Raw genomic sequence first — 21,030 nt, forward strand, 5'->3', positions numbered from 1 at the left:
GAGAGCAAGAGCCTCAGCGCTCTTAGCCAGGCTGCACTGGCTACCAATCGCTGGGAGAATTAAATTTAAACTCCTTACATTGGCGTTTAAAGCTCTCCATGCGACTGGCCCTCTCTACCTGAGGAAGCGTACTGCTTTCTATGTGCCACGGAGGTCTCTGCGGTCGGCGGATCTGGCCAAAATGGAGGTGCCTGCGGTCAAACGTGTGCGGATGGGAGGTCGCTCCTTCCAACACGTAACAGCTTGCCTGTGGAACGAGCTCCCACTTTCCCTTCGGAAAGCAAATAACCTCTTGGCTTTTAGGAAGGAGCTGAAGACTCTGCTCTTCACCTAGTAACTTGCGTTAACTGTAGTATGTTTACCTGTGGTTTTTCTGTTTCTAGGGGCCTCTTTGCTAAAGCGCCGGGACACCCCTTGGGGTAGCCGTGCGCTCTAAAAGTTTGGCTAACATTAACATTAACATTAACATTAACAGTTCTGGTGATATCAAACTAAAAACATGTCTCAAATTTGTATAACAAACTAATATATTGAATTGACATCAATGCTGTCGTAGGTCCCAATGCATTTCGGGATATTATCCCTTCTTCAGGGAACTGTAAAAACAAACAATATACATCAATGTTCTATCCCATACCTAAAGTGGGTGAATATTCGCAAACAATTTGTCAAATCACATGCAGATTGTAATTTTCTCAAAATAATACTAAATACAGATTAAACAATCGGTTTCTGTTGAAATAAAAGGGAAATCATCTCAAAAGTTCACAAGATTCTGAATATGAAGAACCACCACCTTGAGATACACACAAATTTACTACCACCAGTGCTCTAAAGTGAATGCAGTGTCTGTATTAGAAAGCTTTCTTACCAATGCGTTCAAATTAGTGTCACCTATCCAGAAATCACTGTTCTCACTATTTCAAATACACACTATGCTGGAACTAGAACAAACATTAAAAAATATTCAATCCAACCTTCAACCTCATAAGTTCCTGTTCAACCCTGATCATAATGTAAAATAGTCCTTTCATACCTTAGTCCAATTAAGATTCTCACAGTAAATCAGTATTCTGCAATTCTGCAAACAGCGGTCACTGGCACCTCATAATTATCACCTGGAATTCACAAATATGCAATGATATGGATACTTCCCGTCTGACGTCTCGAAACAGATTCCTTTTACATAGTATCTCACAAATACCTGAAAAGCAGGCTGGTGTTCCGTAGCTTAAACTGGATTCACTGTGTAACACTACTTCTTCCAATCAAACCTGCAAGGTTTCAAAAATCGTATAACACCGTCACTAAATGTTATCATCATGTAAGAAGAGCTATAACTCCATTGCCATGATTGTCACCTGATCGTACCTCAAGATAACAATATATCCTCCTCCTGATAGAAAGAAGCTTCGTGGTAACTTCAAACGCGATTTTCTTACTCTGCAAACGAATAACAAATAATCTTGTCACTCTCCCTGCATTTGATTCAATGCTCTAAGATAATACAACGGACCCACAGCGAAATAATCACAGCGGTCCAAATAATCTAGTTTTCCTTGCCTTATTAGAAAACCGAATGGCGCCGTATCTCCGTAATCTGTGCACACCAAACTCACTCAAAACCTCCATTAACCGCTACTCTATTTCTCCTGCTCCGAGACAACGTCAAAAACACCGAATTGCTACTGACATAGAAAACTGACCAAATATAATACTAAGTGCCCGCCATCTTAGAAAGGTAACGTTTCTGTTGAATACTAGGTCATTGGATCTAAGAACTCCGTGTATGTAAACTGTATCAACTGCTCACGTTTCCTGTCTCAGCCATGAAACAAACTGACACCCATGAAATCAATGTAAGGTCCCCAAGAGTCCTGTTATCACAATCTAAACCACACGCATCATTCTATCCCGCACTAATCCTTTTTTCCCTTCCTACATCTACACGATACCCTTAAAGGGCGTGCCAAATCACGCTCCAAGATGTTTCTGTGACTGCTATAAACACAAAGTGTCATGTTAGACTAAAAAACTGAAATGAGAAAAAAATAGTGACATTGCAATAGTGATAACATTGTGAGTTGTGCACTTAACAATTATACATACAATTCAAATTAGATCTTACAGAAACCTATATGATAACAATTCAGTCTACCATTATGTTCATATTCATTGCAATCCATTAAGCATGTTGGGAAGCAATCAGACCTGCCTACGCAACTGGTAAAATTGTAAACATAAACATGAGCAGACTCTATATTGTAAGTGTGATGCTTACTAATGTATTTGTAAATACTCCTTCATCAAAACGAATTAATTTTTAACTGCCTACCTCAACCAAATCATGAGATTTTGACCATGACGTCACAATTTTAGTCGAACGTTCCTTTCCTCATACTAGTTGAGTGTAATTGTAACCACAGATTTAGTTATCTAGTCTAACGGGTACCCTATATATTATTATAAGAAACAGATCATGTCCAGCTTGTCATTCAACCCTTTTGGTATCATTGATTTCAAAGACTTTATCCACCAAATTTCTCTTTGCGAGAGTCGTTTGGCACTATCAACGTCTGATCTCTGTTTCACTACTTCTAGGACTTGAAAACGTAATTGTGGAATGGAATGGTTGAATTCTGTCCAATGTGCTGCCAAACTTGACGTAATGGATTTGTTTCTGATGCAGCTCTTGTGTTCTGTAATCCAAACTTTCACCTTCCTCTCTCTTTTACCAATGTATAGTTTCCCGCAGGGACACTTACTGCTATACACAACACATGTCGAATTACAATCAGCCTGATCTCTCAATTTGATTCTTTTCCCTGTTTGGAGATACTGAATAGATGATCCTTCAATAACGTTATTACAGTTTGTGCAATTTCTGCATTTCTTCATTCCTCTTGTTATTTTTCCGGAGCTCACCTCTCTTGTGCTTTGTCTTGACAATAATTCTTTCAGATTGTGACTTCTTGTATGTGCAAACAATGGGCGTTCTCAAAATATTCCTTTGAAATCCTCTTCATTTTGTAACAGTTCCCACTGGGTGTTAATTATGTGTTTTATTTGTTCAGATTCCGTTGACAATTTTGTAACGAAGGCCATTCTGTCTTTTTTTGGTTTCGCTTTAGTTTGCAACAGTTCATTCCTTGATGTTGTTTGTAATCTAGCTTCAGCCTTTTCTAGAATGTCTTCGGGATAGCCACAAGTCAAAAATCTGTGGTTCTGTTTGTCAATCTCATCATGGAATGCTTGTTCAGTTTAAGAAATGCGTAATAACTGCGAATATGGTAAATTCTGTAGGAGAGATCTAGGATGAAAGCTAGTGTATATTAAAATATTATTCTGGTCCGTGGGTTTATGTTACACTGAGGTTTCCAATTTGTTGTCACTGATGGTCACCAAGACATCTAAAAACGCAATAGTTTGTGGGCTGGTTTCATGAGTGAATTGTATCCTGTTGTTCCTTGTGCTTAGTACACTGATTTTTTCAATGAGTAATGACTCAGACCCATTCCATATGAGAAAGATGTCGTCGATGAATCTTTGGCAGAAGATTGTGTGGTTGTCCCATAATTCATCATAGATTGTGAAATTATTTTCAAACTTGGCCATGAAGGTATTTGCAAAAGCAGGTGCTCCCAAAAACCCCATAGACGTTCCACTGATTTGGAGAAAATATTCATTTTTCCAAGCAAAATAAGAATGGTGTAGACACAACTGCAATAATTCTAGTATGAATACTTTGTTTGCTGGTACCTCATTAGATTGAAGTAGTGCCCATTCACACGCTTCTATCCCTTCTCCTAAGGGAATTGATGTGTATAATGAAGATACGTCAAATGAACACAGAATGATTTTATGTCCTGCCACTTGGACTGTTTGAAGCAGTTGCAAAAAATGCGATGTATCCTTGACTGATGTGATCCAATTTTGTACAAATGGTTGTAAAAATGTGTCAATATAATGACCCAACGGTTCAAAAATTGAACCGCAACCGCTTACTATTGGTCTAAAGGGAGGATTTTGTAAGTTTTTATGAATTTTGGGTAACATATACAATTTCGGACACCTAGGATGCTGGGTTGTTAGGTATCTCTTGGTGTTGGCATTTATCCATTTCATTTCCAATGCATTATCCAGAAGTTTCTCAAGTGTTTGTTTGATCTCCTTTACCAGATCATTGGTCAGTTTGAGATATGTAGTTTGGTCGTGCACGTGTTCATTCACTTTTTGGTCATAGAACGAGGAGTCCATTATTACTAATTCTCCCCCTTATCCGCAGTCTGAATAGTGATTGTTTCATCATTAGCCCAATCTTTAATAATGTGTTGCTCATGTTTGTTGATATTTTTCCTCAGTTTTTTTATTCCATTGAATGTTTTGCATATCCTGTTTAACCAATATTTCAAATGTATCTAAAATCTTATGCGATACAGGTGGCATGAAGTTGCTTGGTGGTCTGAATTCTTTGTACTCTGGAATTTCCTTTCAACCAAATTCCGGCATGGTAGGAACCACATTCTCATAAAAGTTACGAATTTGCAATGACCGCATACATTTTTTAAAATTAACTTCTGTTTCAAACTGATTGCTGTTGTAGGTGGGAACAAATGATGTCCCTTTTTCTAACACTTGCAATTGTTGTTTGCTTAAAACTTTGGATGAAATGTTGATGACTAAGGTTTGCCCTTGCTTCTCAAGTTCTGACTGATAGTTTGCTTTGCTGCAACAGTTTTTTTTTTTGTTCTGATGTTTCTGGCGGTTTGTCTGTTGATGGACCCTTCTCTAAAAAACCTTGTTGTTGCTGAGAAATGGAACTACTTGTTGTGGCTGATGTTCCTTCTCCTTCTGTGGTTGGTGCTGTTGATAATGGTTTTATAGGTTGCCAAGATGCTAATAATTCCTGATCTGAAACTATGCTTTCCTGAGATGAAGTTGTGAATCTGGTTACGGGTTTGCGTTGTGTGTACACTTCTGCCCAAGTGTACACTTCATTTAGTTTGTAATCTATAGTGTCCCGTTTATATTTCCTTAATTTCCGATCTTGTTTGTCTTTACCATATTTATCCAATTTCTCATTGAGATCTTTCAGTATAGCATCCCACTCGTCATTCTCTATTTGCGTGGTTAACTCCTTTTTCAATAATTCAATTACTTCTTCCAAGTCTTTGATGATTTTCGCCAATTCTTCCACTAGTAATAGGATCAAGTCAAGCGAGCATTTATTTAAAATGGCATGCCACTTTTCCATAAACTGTTTGTTGAATTGTAATTTGTATAACATCGGCTTAATGGGTAATCGTAGACCTCTGGGTATTCTTTGTACCTTGTGGTATTCAATTAGAGTTGACGCATGCAGATTCTGATTTAACACTCTTTTTGATAAGAATTCTAGTTGACGTAATTGTTGCGGTATTGACCCACTTTGTTTGCTGAAGATTTGTATATCTGAGATTAATGAGTAAATGTCCACAGCCTGAGCTGATGTGTAAGTCTTAGTATCTGCTTTGTTCTCGGTTATATTTGAAATTGAGTCAAACTGCATTTTGATCTGGTTGGGTGCAACAGTACCGCTAGCTATGAAAGTAGTGTCAATACTGGGTTGTACTGTGCACTCCTAGCATTTGAAAATCATTTTTATTCAACTATTGTTGTACCTGAAATTCAACGAGCGTGCTAGGAGGAAAGGAGGTAGCTACCTTCCAACAGAAACAAAGAAAAAATACAAGTGACTCACTGTCACTTGTTCCTGCCTGCACTGCAATGCCCTGTCGTTTGCTATGTTAAAACCTCAATTACTTGTTCTACATATACTTTTGTTTACTCAATCATATGTTTACAAGACCTGCTTTTCAATCAGTAATCATTTGTTACATTTTATTTTCCAAAAATCACAATTATATTATCCATAGTTCTGGTGATATCAGACTAAGAACATGTCTCAAATTTGTATAACAAACTAATATATTGAATTGACATCAACGCTGTTGTAGGTCCCAATGCATTTCGGGATATTATCCCTTCTTCAGGGGGACTGTAAAAACAAACAATATACATCAATGTTCTATCCCATACCTAAAGTGGGTGAATATTCGCAAACAATTTGTCAAATCTAAGCATGGGCGAATTTTGCGAATCTGGCGTTCACGAATTTTGCGAATTTGCGAACTCGCAATCCGCAAAATCCGCAAATTCTCACGAATTTGCAGATTTTTTTTTGTGTTCGCAAGGATTTTTGCAAGTTCGCGAGGGTTTTGTACCAGTTCGCAATTGCGAACTTACATGTCGGCTCGCAACGGTCGCGAATATGTTGTTTCTACGTCTGGTTCATCATCACAGGTTCCCAGCACCCTCTGTTTCACCCCTGCCACCCTCTGTTTCACCCATGCCACCCTCTGGTACATTAATGCCACCCTCTGGTTCATCATCACTGTAGATTATGGGGGGAAAAAGCAAGCACACCTGCCCTGCTTCAACTGACATGAATTAATTTGGGTTTGATTTATTAATGTGTCACTGTTTTAAAATTCCAGTCTGGCACCTGCTTCCTTATCTGTAATTTGCTTTCTGTTGCAGTGCAATTTTTTTTCCAGGACCTTTGTGGCCTACTTGTAGCTGATCTATGAGCATGCTGTGAGGGTCAGAGCAGGGTCATACAATTGTTGCAACTAGCAACTGAACTGGAAATTTGCAGATTTTTTTTTTGTGTTCGCAAGGATTTCTGCCAGTTCGCGAGGGTTTTGTACCAGTTCGCAATTGCGAACTTACATGTCGGCTCACAACAGTCGCGATTATATTGTTTCTACGTCTGGTTCATCATCACAGGTTCCCAGCACCCTCTGTTTCACCCCAGCCACCCTCTGTTTCACCCATGCCACCCTCTGGAACATCAATGCCACCCTCTGGTTCATCATCACTGTAGATTATGGGGGGAAAAAGCAAGCACACTTGCCCTGCTTCAACTGACATGAATTAATTTGGGGTTGATTTATTAATGTGTCACTGTTTTAAAATTCCAGTCTGGCACCTGCTTCCTTATCTGTAATTTGCTTTCTGTTGCAGTGCAATTTTTTTTCCAGGACCTTTGTGGCCTACTTGTAGCTATTCTATGAGCCTGCTGTGAGGGTCAGAGCAGTGTCATACAATTGTTGCAACTAGCAACTGAACTCTGGAGGGTTCCCAGTCAGGAAGCACTACAGGGAATGGTTACTAATGATGAGTTTGAACTTTTGCACCTGCTGAATGCTTTCACTTTTGCAAAACTTGTTTTTCTGCAGAACAGCATTACAGCAACTGTGATGCCCCAAACAAGCTTACTTGTGAAACTTGATTTCTAATCCAAAAGTGATCCAAAGAAAGTCAAAAGGCCTCAAAACCAAAAAAGTGCAGGCAAATGTCAACCTGAGGAGTTATTCTGATAAAAATCATCATTTTCAGAAGGTCTATGCTGCTTGCTAGTGGATTTTGTTGTGCAGAATTGCAATTTTTGTAATTTCGCGAGTGCGAGATTGTTGCTGCCCGCCACACCTACATGTTCGCAATTGCGAACTTACACCGCACGCCGCAAAATTGTACCACCAAGAAAAAAAAATCCGCTGCGTGCGAATTTGCGGATTTTCGGTAAATTCGCGAGCGTTCGCGGATTTCGAATTTACAGAAAATTCGCAAAATCCACGAGCGGAACGGATTTTCCGCCCATGCTTAGTCAAATCACACGCAGATTGTAATTTTTTCAAAATAATACTAAATACAGATTAAACAACCGGTTTCTGTTGAAATAAAAGGAAAAGCATCTCAAAAGTTCACAAGATTCTGAATATGAAGAACCACCACCTTGAGATACACAAAAATTTACTACCACCAGTGCTCTAAAGTGAATGCAGTGTCTGTATTAGAAAGCTTTCTTACCAATGCGTTCAAATTAGTGTCACCTATCCGGGAATCACGGTTCTCACTATTTCGAATGCACACTATGCTGGAACTAGAACAAACATTAAAAAAATATTCAATCCAACCTTCAACCTCATAAATTCCTGTTCAACCCTGATCATAATGTAAACTAGTCCATTCATACCTTAGTCCAATTAAGATTCTCACTGTAAATCAGTATTCTGCAATTCTGCAAACAGTTGTCACTGACACCTCGTAATTATCACCAGGAATTCACAAATATACAATGAAATGGATACTTCCCTTCTGACATCTCTAAACAATTCCTATTACATAGTATCTCACAAATACCTGAAAAGCAAGCTGGTGTTCCGTAGCTTAAACTGCATTCACTGTGTAACACTACTTCTTCCAATCAAACCTGCAAGGTTTCAAAAATCGTATAACACCGTCACCAAATGTTATCATCACGTAAGAAGAGCTATAACTCCATTGCCATGATTGTCACCTGATCGTACCTCAAGATAACAATATATCCTCCTCCTGATAGAAAGAAGCTTTCTGGTAACTTCAAACGTGATTTTCTCACTCTGCAAACGAATAACAAATGATCTTGTCACTCTCCCTGCATTTGATTCAATGCTCTAAGATAATACAATGGACCCACAGCGAATTAATCACAGCGGGCCAATATATCTAGTTTTCCTTGCCTTCTTAGAAAACCGAATGGCGCCGTATCTCCGTAATCTGCACACACCGAACTCACTCGAAACCTCCATTAACCGCTACTTTTATTTCTCCTGCTCCGAGTCAACGTCAAAAACGCCGAATTGCTACAGAGATAGAAAACGGACCAAATATAATACTAAGTGCCCGCCATCTTAGAACGGTAACGTTTCTGTTGAATGCTAGGTCATTGGATCTAAGAACTCCATGTATGTAATCTGTATCAACTGCTCACGTATCCTGTCTCAGCCATGAAACAAACTGACACCCATATAATCAATGTAAGGTCCCCAAGAGTCCTGTAATCACAATCTAAACCACACGTGTCATTCTATCCCGCACTAATCCTTGTTCGCTTTCCTACATCTACATGATACCCCTAAAGGATGTGCCAAATCACGCTACAAGATGTTCCTGTGACTGCTGTGTACACAAAAAGCAATGTTAGATTAAAAACGGATATGAGAAAAAAATAGTGACATTGCAATAGTGATAACATTGTGAGTTGTGCACTTAACATCCTGCCTATGCAATTGGTAAAAATGTAAACATGAACATGAGATTAACAGACTATATTGTAAGTATGATGATCACTAATGTATTTGTAAATACTCCTTCATCAAAAAGAATGGCAAGGGGCGACCAATCGGTCCCCCCGAACGTATGGCAGAGTACCACGATCCCCCCGGGAAGCCATCTTGGGCGGGAGGCGAGTCTCGGCTGGTATGCCCGAAGCGGCGTAGCCGGGGCGCGCCTTTTCCCGCCCTCGAGTGGGTTGGCCTAGACACTAACGCGGCTGGCCACGCCCTTGGGGCAGGCAGGGGCGGGTTTACGCCCGCCCTGAAGACGGATAAAAGGAGAAACAAGACCAGAAGGCATCCTCTTGTTCCTGTGCTCTGAAGCTGCACCTCCTCGCTGCACGTGAGCTCGAGACGGAACGAAGAGCCAATTTTGAGCGTTGTAATCCTCTTGTTTGTTTTCTAGATAATCTGCTGGAGAATGCCGAAGAAGGCGGGAAAGCGAATGACTACCGACCAGATGCTGCGTGTTCTCATGAAAGAGGTGACCGACCTGAAGAAGCGAATGGATAAAAATGAGGAAGGGGGCCCGAAACGTCCTTTGGAGGGAACGGCCCCGGGAGAAAAAGGCAAAAGGCCCAGGAGGGGAGCAGCTGGGGGAGATATCCCGGGTCCCTGTGTCCCGCTTGAAGCACCCACTCCTGTGCCGGAGGAAGGGAATCCGATTCCCGTGGTGGTTACCCCCGTGTCCGGGGAAGATATGCCGCCCGAGCTGGCAGCACAATTAGCAGCGTGGTTGGGTAAAGGTGGCGAGGGCGCCACGGCTGTCGATGCGCAGGTGTTAATGAAGCAACTGCGGGAAACTCGAGAAGCAGCGAGGGTGTCCACGCCGGTCACGGCCGTAGAGAAGCCACAGGGGACGGTTTTAGTCGCAGAGACAGCGTCCGGTTCAGGTAAGCGGCCATTGCCGATTGCGAGGGAAGAGTCGGCACCCTCTCGAAGGGAGAGGTTGGGTCAGCATGTCCCTTTAGCTATTAAAGAAAAGATATGGGCAGGGGAATATGTAAACATCTTCTCGTTGCTTACTGATCATTATGAGATGGAGCATGTTAAAAGTCAGAAGGACCTCATGCATCCGAGTGTTTGGCGCGCAAAGATGGCCTCCTTTAAGGTTAATGAAAACATTGGCAATTGGGGCAAGGCGTGGGGGATTTTCACATCGATCTTGGGAGAACGGAGGCCCGAATTGCTACCCGAATTGCCGAGTTATCAGTCACGGATCATGGGGTACTCGGTATCACACGAGGGTAATCATTGGTTTTGCTATGATAATCTTTTCAGAAAAGCGAAAGAACATGATAAAAACTTAACGTGGGATTGTTATGATTCTGTGTCCTGGTCAAAAATGAAGGATACTGGTATGTTGAAAGTACCATTAGTAGGGAGTAACGTGGGCGAATCCTCCCGTCAGTATGCGGGGACGCCCTTTCGATCAAGTACGGGTACCGACAATCACTCGAGGCCTACCGGTAATGCAGGTAAAAAAGGGGTTTGTTGGAACTTTAACAGGGGTAAATGTACTAGGCCCCAGGGATCGTGCAAATTTAGACACGAATGTAGTGGGTGTGGGCAATCATCCCATCCTGAGTCCACGTGCAGAGCCAAAACGGGTGATAACGGGGGTAGAGGAGGTGCCAAACAGGTCTAACATAGTCCGAGGGGCGCCTTTACCTACCCCGATTGATACCTTGGCAATGATTCCCTGGCTCAGTGAATACCCGGATCGTACTTCTGCTGGGGTGTTGCGGAACGGGTTTTCATATGGTTTCCGCATCCCAGTAGGGGACTTTCAGGGTGTGGAAAAATGCAAAAATCAGATATCGGTCTTGCAGCATACGACCGTGGTACAGGACAAGATCCGGAAGGAGGTTACTCGAGGTCGAGTCGCCGGTCCGTTTAGTGTACCCCCGGTGGCTAACTTTGTTTGTTCGCCGTTAGGAGTGGTCCCCAAGAAGGACCCGGGTGAGTTTCGGCTGATACATAATTTGTCAGCCCCACGTGGTCTTTCCGTAAACGAAGCGATAGACCCGGAAATGTGTTTGGTGCGGTACGCATCTTTCGATGAGGCCGTGGCCATGTTGAATCGCCTGGGGCCCGGGGCGCTGATGGCAAAATCTGATATCGAGTCAGCGTTCCGGTTGCTCCCGGTACATCCAGACGATCAGCGTCTACTGGGTTTCATGTTTCAGGGTCAGTTTTACATGGATAGGTGTATGCCGATGGGATGCTCTATTTCTTGTGCCTATTTCGAGAAATTCAGTAGTTTCCTACAATGGGTCTTTACTAAAAAGACGGGTTTCCAACATGTGATGCATTATCTCGATGATTTTTTGTTCCTGGGGTCAGCCGGGGATCCGGAATGTGGGCAAGCTTCGGCTGCATTTTGTGTTTTAATGAATCAGTTTGGCGTGCCATTGGCACCAGGTAAGACGGTGGGTCCTTCGACTTGCCTCGAGTTTCTGGGGATCGAGTTAGACTCCGGAGAAGGTTGTTTCCGTTTACCAGGTGATAAAGTGTTAAAGTTCAGGGCATCCCTGCAAATGTGTATAAGTGAAGCTAAGGTTAAGCTGCATCAATTACAGCAGTTAGTGGGGCAGTTGAATTTTGCCCTAAGAGTTATACCAATGGCTCGCCCCTTTTCCCGTTCGATCGCTCAAGCCATGGTCGGACTGAAGGAGGGCCATCATCGCACAAGGCTCTCGGCCGAGGTCCACCAGGACATGCGCATTTGGTTGGCATTCCTGGCGGATTTCAATGGTCGAGTCGTCTGGAACAAACCGGCCGTGTCCTCTGAGGAACTGGGGCTATGGACAGATTCGGCAGGGAGTATAGGTTTTGGTGCCATTTTCGGTACTCGATGGTCTGCACAAAAATGGCCAGCATGGTGGCGAGACAGTGGGCTGACAAGTAACATTGCCTTCCTGGAACTCTTCCCCATTTTGGTGGCCCTGAGAACGTGGCCTGAAGGGTTCAGAGATCACTCTGTAGTATTCTGGTCTGACAATATGACCGTGGTTGAGTGTATCAATAGCCAGGCAGCACGATGCAAATGGATTTTGAGACTGCTCAAAGAAATTGTATTATTATGTATGCAATTGAATGTGCTTTTCAAAGCAAGACACGTCCCGGGGATAATGAACCAGGCGGCTGATGCCCTTTCTCGTCTTCGTATGCAGGCTTTCTGGGGTTTTCTTCCCACAGCGGACCCGGAGCCAGCACCCTTTCCCGAAGCTCTCTGGTCTCTCGGTGCCCCGAACTTCGTAACCTCGTGGGAGAGAGTTTAGCACCCAGGACGAGGAAGGCATATGAAGGGGCGTTCCTTTCCTATTTAGCCTTTTTGGGGACTGCTAGGAATGAGCTTTGGGGGCAAGAGGAATGGGTAGTGAACTTTCTGATGTCTTTACATCGGGCGGGAAAATCGGTGGCCACGGCCCAGAGGCATCGGGCTGCCATTTCCTTTGTTGCTAGGGCTCATGGGATACAGGACCCGACAGCGTCTTTCACTGTGCAAAAAGCGCTACGAGGGTGGCAACGCCTTGAGGGTCGCAGAGTAGACGAGAGGCGCCCGATAGGTTTGGACAGGTTGGCCCAGTTATTATCCAGACTCCCTACAACATGTTCATCTCACTTTGAGACAGTGTTATTCCGAGCCGCTTTTACGCTGGCATTTCATGGAGCTATGCGGGTAAGTGAATTAGTGGCGAGGAACAAGCAGGATGTCACTGGAGGGTTGTGCGCAGAGCACGTTCAAATCAGAGGGGAGACGATGACTGTCTCGTTTGTAAGGTCCAAGACCGATCAAAGCGGGATGGGCGACTGCATAATTATACACAGGATTCCCGGGTCGTCCATGTGCCCAGTGAAGTGTTTAGAGGATTATTTGACACGAAGGGTGGCATCATGGGGGGGGACCTTGTTGAGACACGCGGACGCCACCCCACTGACAAGGTTTCAGTTTCAGCGGGTGCTTGCGATGTCAATTACAGCTGCGGGCTTGAACCCGGGCGAGTTTGGGACCCATTCCTTTCGGATAGGGGCTGCTACAGAGGCTACAGCCAGGGGTCTGAATGTAGAACAAGTCAAACGTGTGGGGCGTTGGTCCTCCAATTGTTATAAAAGGTATGTGCGTTTGCACATGTTGTGAAGCTGTAATGATGTACTCACGCTTCTTGTTTTTGTTTGGTTTTCAGTTACGCAAGCCTACGAGGCGGGGCGGACTATGCAGTCGACCCAACACCGGGACAGCGGTCAGACATCACCGGCTGTGAAAAAGGAGGTGTGGGTCGTGGGCCACTCATACGTGAGGCGTGCCGCGGACGTATTCAAAGCAGGTGACATGGTGCACATGGCTGGGGAATACGGGTACAGTGTGTCCTTCTACGGAAAGGGCGGTCTCTGTATTGACCAGTTTAAATCATTTTTCGAGGGTTTGCTAGGGCGGACGAGGTCACCGCCGTCTGTAGTCATAGTACATCTTGGGGGCAATGATTTGGTCACCACTGGTAGACGACTTCTCCTGGAGGCGATGCTTTCCACTGTAAGTTGGTTAGCGAGGAGAGTTCCGGGGTGCACAATTGCGTGGTCCCATATGATCCCACGAAAAGTGTGGCGGGGGGCTATTTCTGTTTCTGCTTTAAATCACTCGGTGAGAAAAATTAATAACAAAGTGAGTAGGTTGTTCCGGTCCAATGCACTGCATTCTATTTCGCATGGGTGTATTAATAATGACAGTATGTATTTGGGGGACGGTGTTCATTTGTCTCGGGTGGGGAATGAGTTACTCATAGGAGACTTCATAGCTTGGCTAAAGATGTTGAAACATGACCTTTAGATAGGAGTTTGGTGGGGGGTCCGGATAGCCGGTCAACTATCCGGACCTGTGGCGGTAAGGTCATGATCGGTGAGCACTAATTGGAAGATCCCTATGAGTGGGCGTTACCCATTACGGATGGGGGCGCTCGGGGGAGGTGGCCATTGGCCCCTCAACGGGGAGGCGGTCCCTTCTAAGGATGGGTCGCCGAAAGGAAAGGGAAGGCGGTCAAGGCCCCTTCATGGGTAGGAGGGGTTACAGCCCCCTCCTGGGGAATTTCCCGGGGCCAGGACGTCTGCGACGGCAGATGTGGTAAGTTGTGTGGGGTGTGGGGGGGGGTCTACGCTACCTTCTAGATACCTCACACGAGCCTCGTACGACCTTTAAGTGGCGTCGAGTTTTACTGGGGCCCCCGTCAAGTCAAGGGAAATTGGTAGTTGCACTTGGGGTACGCCTCAGTGCTGTCGCCCCTCCCAAGTGGGGGGGGTATTTCTGGTTAGGGATCTTGACACCGGTTACGACCTTGCCGTTGGCCCTTAAACGTTAGGATGTACAATTTCAAAATTTCAAGTAAATGTTTTGTAGGATGTTAGTTCGGCTAGGAGAACCTTTGTATTAGAGGATATGTTAAGGTTAGCCAAACATCGCAATGTGGTAATGAAATTGTACATATTATGAAACTGTTATTTTAATGTTTTAATTTTGTTTCATATTTTAATAAATACGGCCGGGAAGGGTAACTCCCTTCCCGACTTCCAAAAGTTCAAGAACGGTTTCCAGTTTCCCATCCTTGGGGAGTGTGTTGAGAGGGGGTGGCGGGTATCTCAGCCATATGGCAAGGAGCGACCAATCGGTCCCCCCGAACGTATGGCAGAGTACCACGATCCCCCCGGGAAGCCATCTTGGGCGGGAGGCGAGTCTCGGCTGGTATGCCCGAAGCGGCGTAGCCGGGGCGCGCCTTTTCCCGCCCTCGAGTGGGTTGGCCTAGACACTAACGCGGCTGGCCACGCCCTTGGGGCAGGCAGGGGCGGGTTTACGCCCGCCCTGAAGACGGATAAAAGGAGAAACAAGACCAGAAGGCATCCTCTTGTTCCTGTGCTCTGAAGCTGCACCTCCTCACTGCACGTGAGCTCGAGACGGAACGAAGAGCCAATTTTGACCCACCCACCAGCCCCTGAAGACAGCGAGTGGTTTTAATAAAGTTTGAGGGATAACTGTGATTTTCGTTTACAGGTTGTGGTATTATCGTGAAGATTTTGAGTATGCAATAAAGAATGGTCGATTTGTGTTATGTTTTGCAAATAAAGTAATTCTGCTTTAGTGTTCATCAGTACGCATGTGTTTGAATAAAGTTGTTGTTGCTACTGTTGGTTAGATATAGTCATTTAGTATTTAGTTAGCATTGTCGTATTTATTTTGGTCGGGCGGTAAGGTCATGATCGGTGAGCACTAATTGGAAGATCCCTATGAGTGGGCGTTACCCATTACGGATGGGGGCGCTCGGGGGAGGTGGCCATTGGCCCCTCAACGGGGAGGCGGTCCCTTCTAAGGATGGGTCGCCGAAAGGAAAGGGAAGGCGGTCAAGGCCCCTTCATGGGTAGGAGGGGTTACAGCCCCCTCCTGGGGAATTTCCCGGGGCCAGGACGTCTGCGACGGCAGATGTGGTAAGTTGTGTGGGGTGTGGGGGGGGGTCTACGCTACCTTCTAGATACCTCACACGAGCCTCGTACGACCTTTAAGTGGCGTCGAGTTTTACTGGGGCCCCCGTCAAGTCAAGGGAAATTGGTATTTGCACTGGAGGTATGCCTCCGTGCCGCCCCTCACAAGGGAGGGGGACATGTCTGGGTTAGGGATCTTGACACCGGTTACGACCTTGCCGTTGGCCCTTAAACGTTAGGATGTACAATTTCAAAATTTCAAGTAAATGTTTTGTAGGATGTTAGTTCGGCTAGGAGAACCTTTGTATTAGAGGATATGTTAAGGTTAGCCAAACATCGCAATGTGGTAATGAAATTGTACATATTATGAAACTGTTATTTTAATGTTTTAATTTTGTTTCATATTTTAATAAATACGGCCGGGAAGGGTAACTCCCTTCCCGACTTCCAAAAGTTCAAGAACGGTTTCCAGTTTCCCATCCTTGGGGAGTGTGTTGAGAGGGGGTGGCGGGTATCTCAGCCATATTGATTTTTAACTGCCTACCTCAACCAAATCACATAAACACATAATTAACACCCGGTGGGAACTGTTGCAAAACGAAAAGGATTTCAAAGGATTATTTTGAGAACGTCCATTGTTTGCACATACAAGAAGTCACAATCTGAAAGAATGATTGTCAAGACAAAGCACAAGAGAGGTGAGCTCCGGAAAAATAACAAGAGGAATGAAAAAATGCAGAAATTGCACACACTGTAATAACGTTATTGAAGGATCATTTATTCAGCGTCCCCAAACAGGGAAAAGAATCAAATTAAGAGATCAGGCTGATTGTAATTCAACATTTGTTGTGTATAGCATTAAGTGTCCCCGCGGGAAACTATACATTGGTAAAACAGAGAGGAAGGTAAAGGTTCGGATTACAGAATACAAGAGCTGCATCAGAAACAAATCCATTTCGTCAAGTTTGGCAGCACATTGGACAGAATTCAACCATTCTATAATTACGTTTTCAAGTCCTAGAAGTAGTGAAACAGAGATCAGACGTTGATAGTGCCAAACGGCTCTCAAAGAGAAATTTGGTGGATAAAGTCTTTGGAAACAATGATACCAAAAGGGTTGAATGACAAGCTGGACATGATCTGTTTCTTATAATAATAAATAGGGTACCCGTTAGACCAGATAACTAAATCTGTGGTTACAATTACACTCAACTAGTATGAGGAAAGAAACGTTGGAATAAAATTGTGACATCATGGTCAAAATCCCAAGATTTGGTTGAGGTAGGCGGTTGAAAATCAATTAGTTTTGATGAAGGAGTATTTACAAATACATTAGTGAGCATCACACTTACAATATAGAGTCTGTTAATCTCATGTTTATGTTTACATTTTTACCAGTTGCATAGGCAGGTCTGATTGCTTCTCAACATGCTTAATGGATTGTAATGAATATGAACATAACGGTAGACTGAATTGTTACCATATCGTACAAGATCTAATTTGAATTTTATGTATAATTGTTAAGTGCACAACTCACAATGATATCACTATTGCATGTTACTAATTTTTTTCTCATATCAGTTTTTTAATCTAACATGACTATTTGTGTACATAGCAGTCACAGGAAGATCTTGGAGCATGACTTGGGGTATCATGTAGATGTAGGAAAGCGAAGAAGGATTAGTGCGGGATAGAATGACGCGTGCGGTTTAGATTGTGATTACAGGACTCTTGGGGACCTTACATTGATTTCATGGGTGTCAGTTTGGTTCATGGCTGAGACAGGATACGTGAGCAGTTGATACAGTTTACATACACGGAGCTCTTAGATCCAATGACCTAGTATTCAACAGAAACGTTACCTTTCTAAGATGGCGGGCACTTAGTAATATATTTGGTTCGTTTTCTATGTCAGTAGCAGTGCAGCGTTTTTTCCGTTGACTCAGAGCAGGAGAAATAGTGTAGCGGTTAATGGAGGTTTCAAGTGAGTTCGGTGTGCACAGATTACAGATATACGGAGCCATTCGGTTTTCTAAGAAAAAACTAGATTATTTGGACCGCAGTGATTATTTTGCTGTGGGTCTGTTGTATTATCTTAGAGCATTGAATCATATGCAGGGAGAGTGACAAGATTATTTTTTATTCGTTTGCAGAGTGAGAAAATCGCGTTTGAAGTTACCACAAAGCTTCTGTCTATCAGGAGGAGGATATATTGTTATGTTGAGGTACGATCGGGTGACAATCATGGCAGTGGAGTTATAGCTCTTCTTACGTGATGATAACATTTGGTGACGGTGTAATACGATTCTTAAAACCTTGCAGGTTTGATTGGAAGAAGTAGTGTTACACAGTGAATCCAGTTTAAGCTACGGAACACCTGCCTGCTTTTCAGGTATTTGTGAGATACTATGTAATAGGAATCTGTTAAGAGACGTCAGATGGGAAGTATCCATATCATTGTATATTTGTGAATTCCAGGTGATAATTACGAGGTGCCAGTGACCGCTGTTTGCAGAATTGCAGAATACTGATTTACAGTGCGAATCTTAATTGGACTATTTTGTGAATGGACTAGTTTACATTATGATCAGGGTTTAACAGGAACCTATGAGGTTTAAGGTTGGATTGAATATTTTTTAATGTTTGTTCGAGTTCCAGCATAGTGTGCATTCGAAATAGTGAGAACATTGATTCCTGGATAGGTGACACTAATTTGAACGCAGTGGTAAGAAAGCTTTCTAATACAGACACTGCATTCACTTTAGAGCACTGGAGGTAGTACATTTGTGTGTATCTCAAGGTGGTGGTTCTTCATATTCAGAATCTTGTGAACTTTTGAGATGATTTCCCTTTTATTTCAACAGAAACCGATTGTTTAATCTGTATTTAGTATTATTTTTAGGAAATTACAATCTGCATATGATTTGACGAATTGTTTACGAATATTCACCTACTTTAGGTATGGATAGAACATTGATGTATATTGTTTGGTTTTACAGTTCCCCTGAAGAAGGGATAATATCCCGAAATGCATTGGGACCTACAACAGCGTTGATGTCAATTCAATATATGAGTTTGTTATACAAATTTGAGACATGTTTTTAGTTTGACATAACCAGAACAATGGATGATATACTTGTGATTTTTTTGGAAAATAATATGTAACAAATGATTACTGATTGAAAAACAGGTCTTGTAAACATATGATTGAGTAAACAAAAGTATATGTAAAACAAGTAATTTAGGTTTTAACATAGCAAACGACAGGGTTTGCATTGCATTGCAGGCAGGAACAAGTGACAGTGAGTCACTTGTATTATTTCTTTAAACTCGTAATAAGGTCTTTAGTGTTTAGTGTTTTAATGTAAACTCCCCACATAATTCAAACTGATTGAGTGTTATTTAAAACTGTTAAATAATTAATAATTAAAGGTGATTCTTGCACTATCGTTTACTCCATTTCCTACTATAAAGCAATGTTTTGACGAAAACTAAATGGGAGCAGGAAATGTATTCATCTCTTAATTATTTGAAGATAGGAGATATTTGTAAATCAAAGTAAATTTGATGGGCTTTATCTTTTGTCTAGGCTTCGCTTGCTTGCTGCATACCAAACAAGGCTGTATCTGCTCATTCTGCATTTTTATCCAAAACCAGACGGGAACTGCTGCCTCTGCGACCTCTGAAGGGACCCTCCCCCTGTAAGTAGCCAAATCATTATAATTGAACTGGGATGGATCAGATGTGGCAGAATGTGGTTTGGAAGAGACAGTTTTTTTGGGAAGGGTAAAGCTTTATGACTACCAACAATAAGCCACATTCCTGATGTTGGGAAGAGAAGCAAAATGCCACATGCCTAGGGTGGCAAATTTCTGCCCGTTGGTACTTTGTGGTTTTGCATTGCATCACTTGAAAGTTCTATCATCATACTATGGCAACACATTTGGCACAGCTTTTCTGGAAGATTTAAGATTCATCTTTCTTACAATGGAAATTTATTTCTGAGAGTAGATGACACAACCACAGTTTATTTGGACAAGCACTCAGTCAGGAAGAGAGGGTATGGATTGTCAGTAGAGATGGTCTACACCCAAACAGCTCTCACCCTCACTAATCTATAGCTTCTTGTACATGCCTGATTTTTAAAAGGGAAAATATGGGTGTAAAAATGCAAGAGTGGAAGGGTGGGGTGGTAAGCTGTGTCTTTGAAAGCTGTGAGTCTGAGGATGGGTTGTGTGTGATTTAAGCGAGGTGGACAGGGAACACTGATGAGCCTTTCTCCTGAGAGACATATCCTGGAGCCCATGCAGCAAACCCCCAGCAAGTGCATGGACTAGCTGGGAGTAACTGATCCACATTTAGCAAATGTTTGGGAGACAGGAATGGGTTATAGTGGGCATGGAGCAAAAGGCAAGAATTCCCAATTTTAGGAGTGAGAATCTGAATTCAACATATTTAACTATTGTTCAACCCCATTTTGACCTAAGCAAGGATTCCAATTAATGCTCTGTATCATTCTGCCAGAATGTGTTGTATATGAAAGACAACACCTATATTTGTCCACCTGCATCTCTAAGAAGGGTGATAAATGTATTTAACCAAACCCTGCCACAGGATTCAAGCTAATTTTAGGAGAAAGATGCAAAATGTCACTGGTCTGATGTAAGGCAAACTAAAACGTGTATGTCTAGCTCACTACAATGTAAATTTACTGCTTGTCTCAGACCGTGTCATAAGTATACGTAGACATTTTTAAAGGTATACTTCAAAACAATCTGATTTTGTAAATGTTATAACTTATTTTCATCCATCCAGAATGCTATGTTCAGAGCTTGTCTTTTTCTAAAGTAGACCATTCATACTCTTTTTTTTCCAAGGATGGTTGACCTAATGGAACTCCTAGTGAGGTGGGATGGGAGTGTGATTTGTCAGCAGGGATCCTGCCATCAGATGCATTCTTGAAGCCATCTTTGGTCAGTAGGAGGGGTTCCTGGGTGGAGAAGGATGGGTTCTTATCCTTTTCTGACACACAAATATCAATTAGAAGTAAAGGTGAATGTTAGCCTAACATGTTCCCAAAAGATATTGCAGATGGGCATATTTTCCTGCATGAGGTGGGGCCTCCTGTAATAATGGCAAGGGATATTGATTCCCTTTGCCACTGAAACAGCTTTAGCCAACAGGGCTTGCCAAAGGTTGAAGAGGACTACATAAAAGTGTGGCCTCTTCCCTAAGCGAGCTTTGGGACCAGTGTCATGCTTTTTCCTTGCCATTCAAGTAATGTGTTTTCGATTTGTTCTTTAGAGCCAAAAGCCAGATGCATGACCATTTTTAGCGGTCACAAATGGAGAATTCCGACCGCTAA

General features: G+C 42.9%; 1 protein-coding gene across 2 annotated transcripts in view; it reads left to right on the plus strand.

Annotated features, from left to right (window-relative positions):
* Positions 1-21,030, plus strand: part of STPG1 (sperm tail PG-rich repeat containing 1) — a 356,391-nt gene that overhangs the window by 202,120 nt on the left and 133,241 nt on the right. For both annotated transcript variants that reach the window (XM_086956418.1, XM_086956419.1), the window contains one exon: positions 19,255-19,366. In XM_086956418.1, coding sequence (XP_086812544.1) covers positions 19,255-19,366 — 112 coding nt within the window. The remainder of the gene's footprint in view (positions 1-19,254; positions 19,367-21,030) is intronic.

The sequence above is a fragment of the Lissotriton vulgaris genome, chromosome 2_1 (assembly GCF_964263255.1).
Source record: "Lissotriton vulgaris chromosome 2_1, aLisVul1.2, whole genome shotgun sequence".
Classification (NCBI taxonomy): domain Eukaryota; kingdom Metazoa; phylum Chordata; class Amphibia; order Caudata; family Salamandridae; genus Lissotriton; species Lissotriton vulgaris.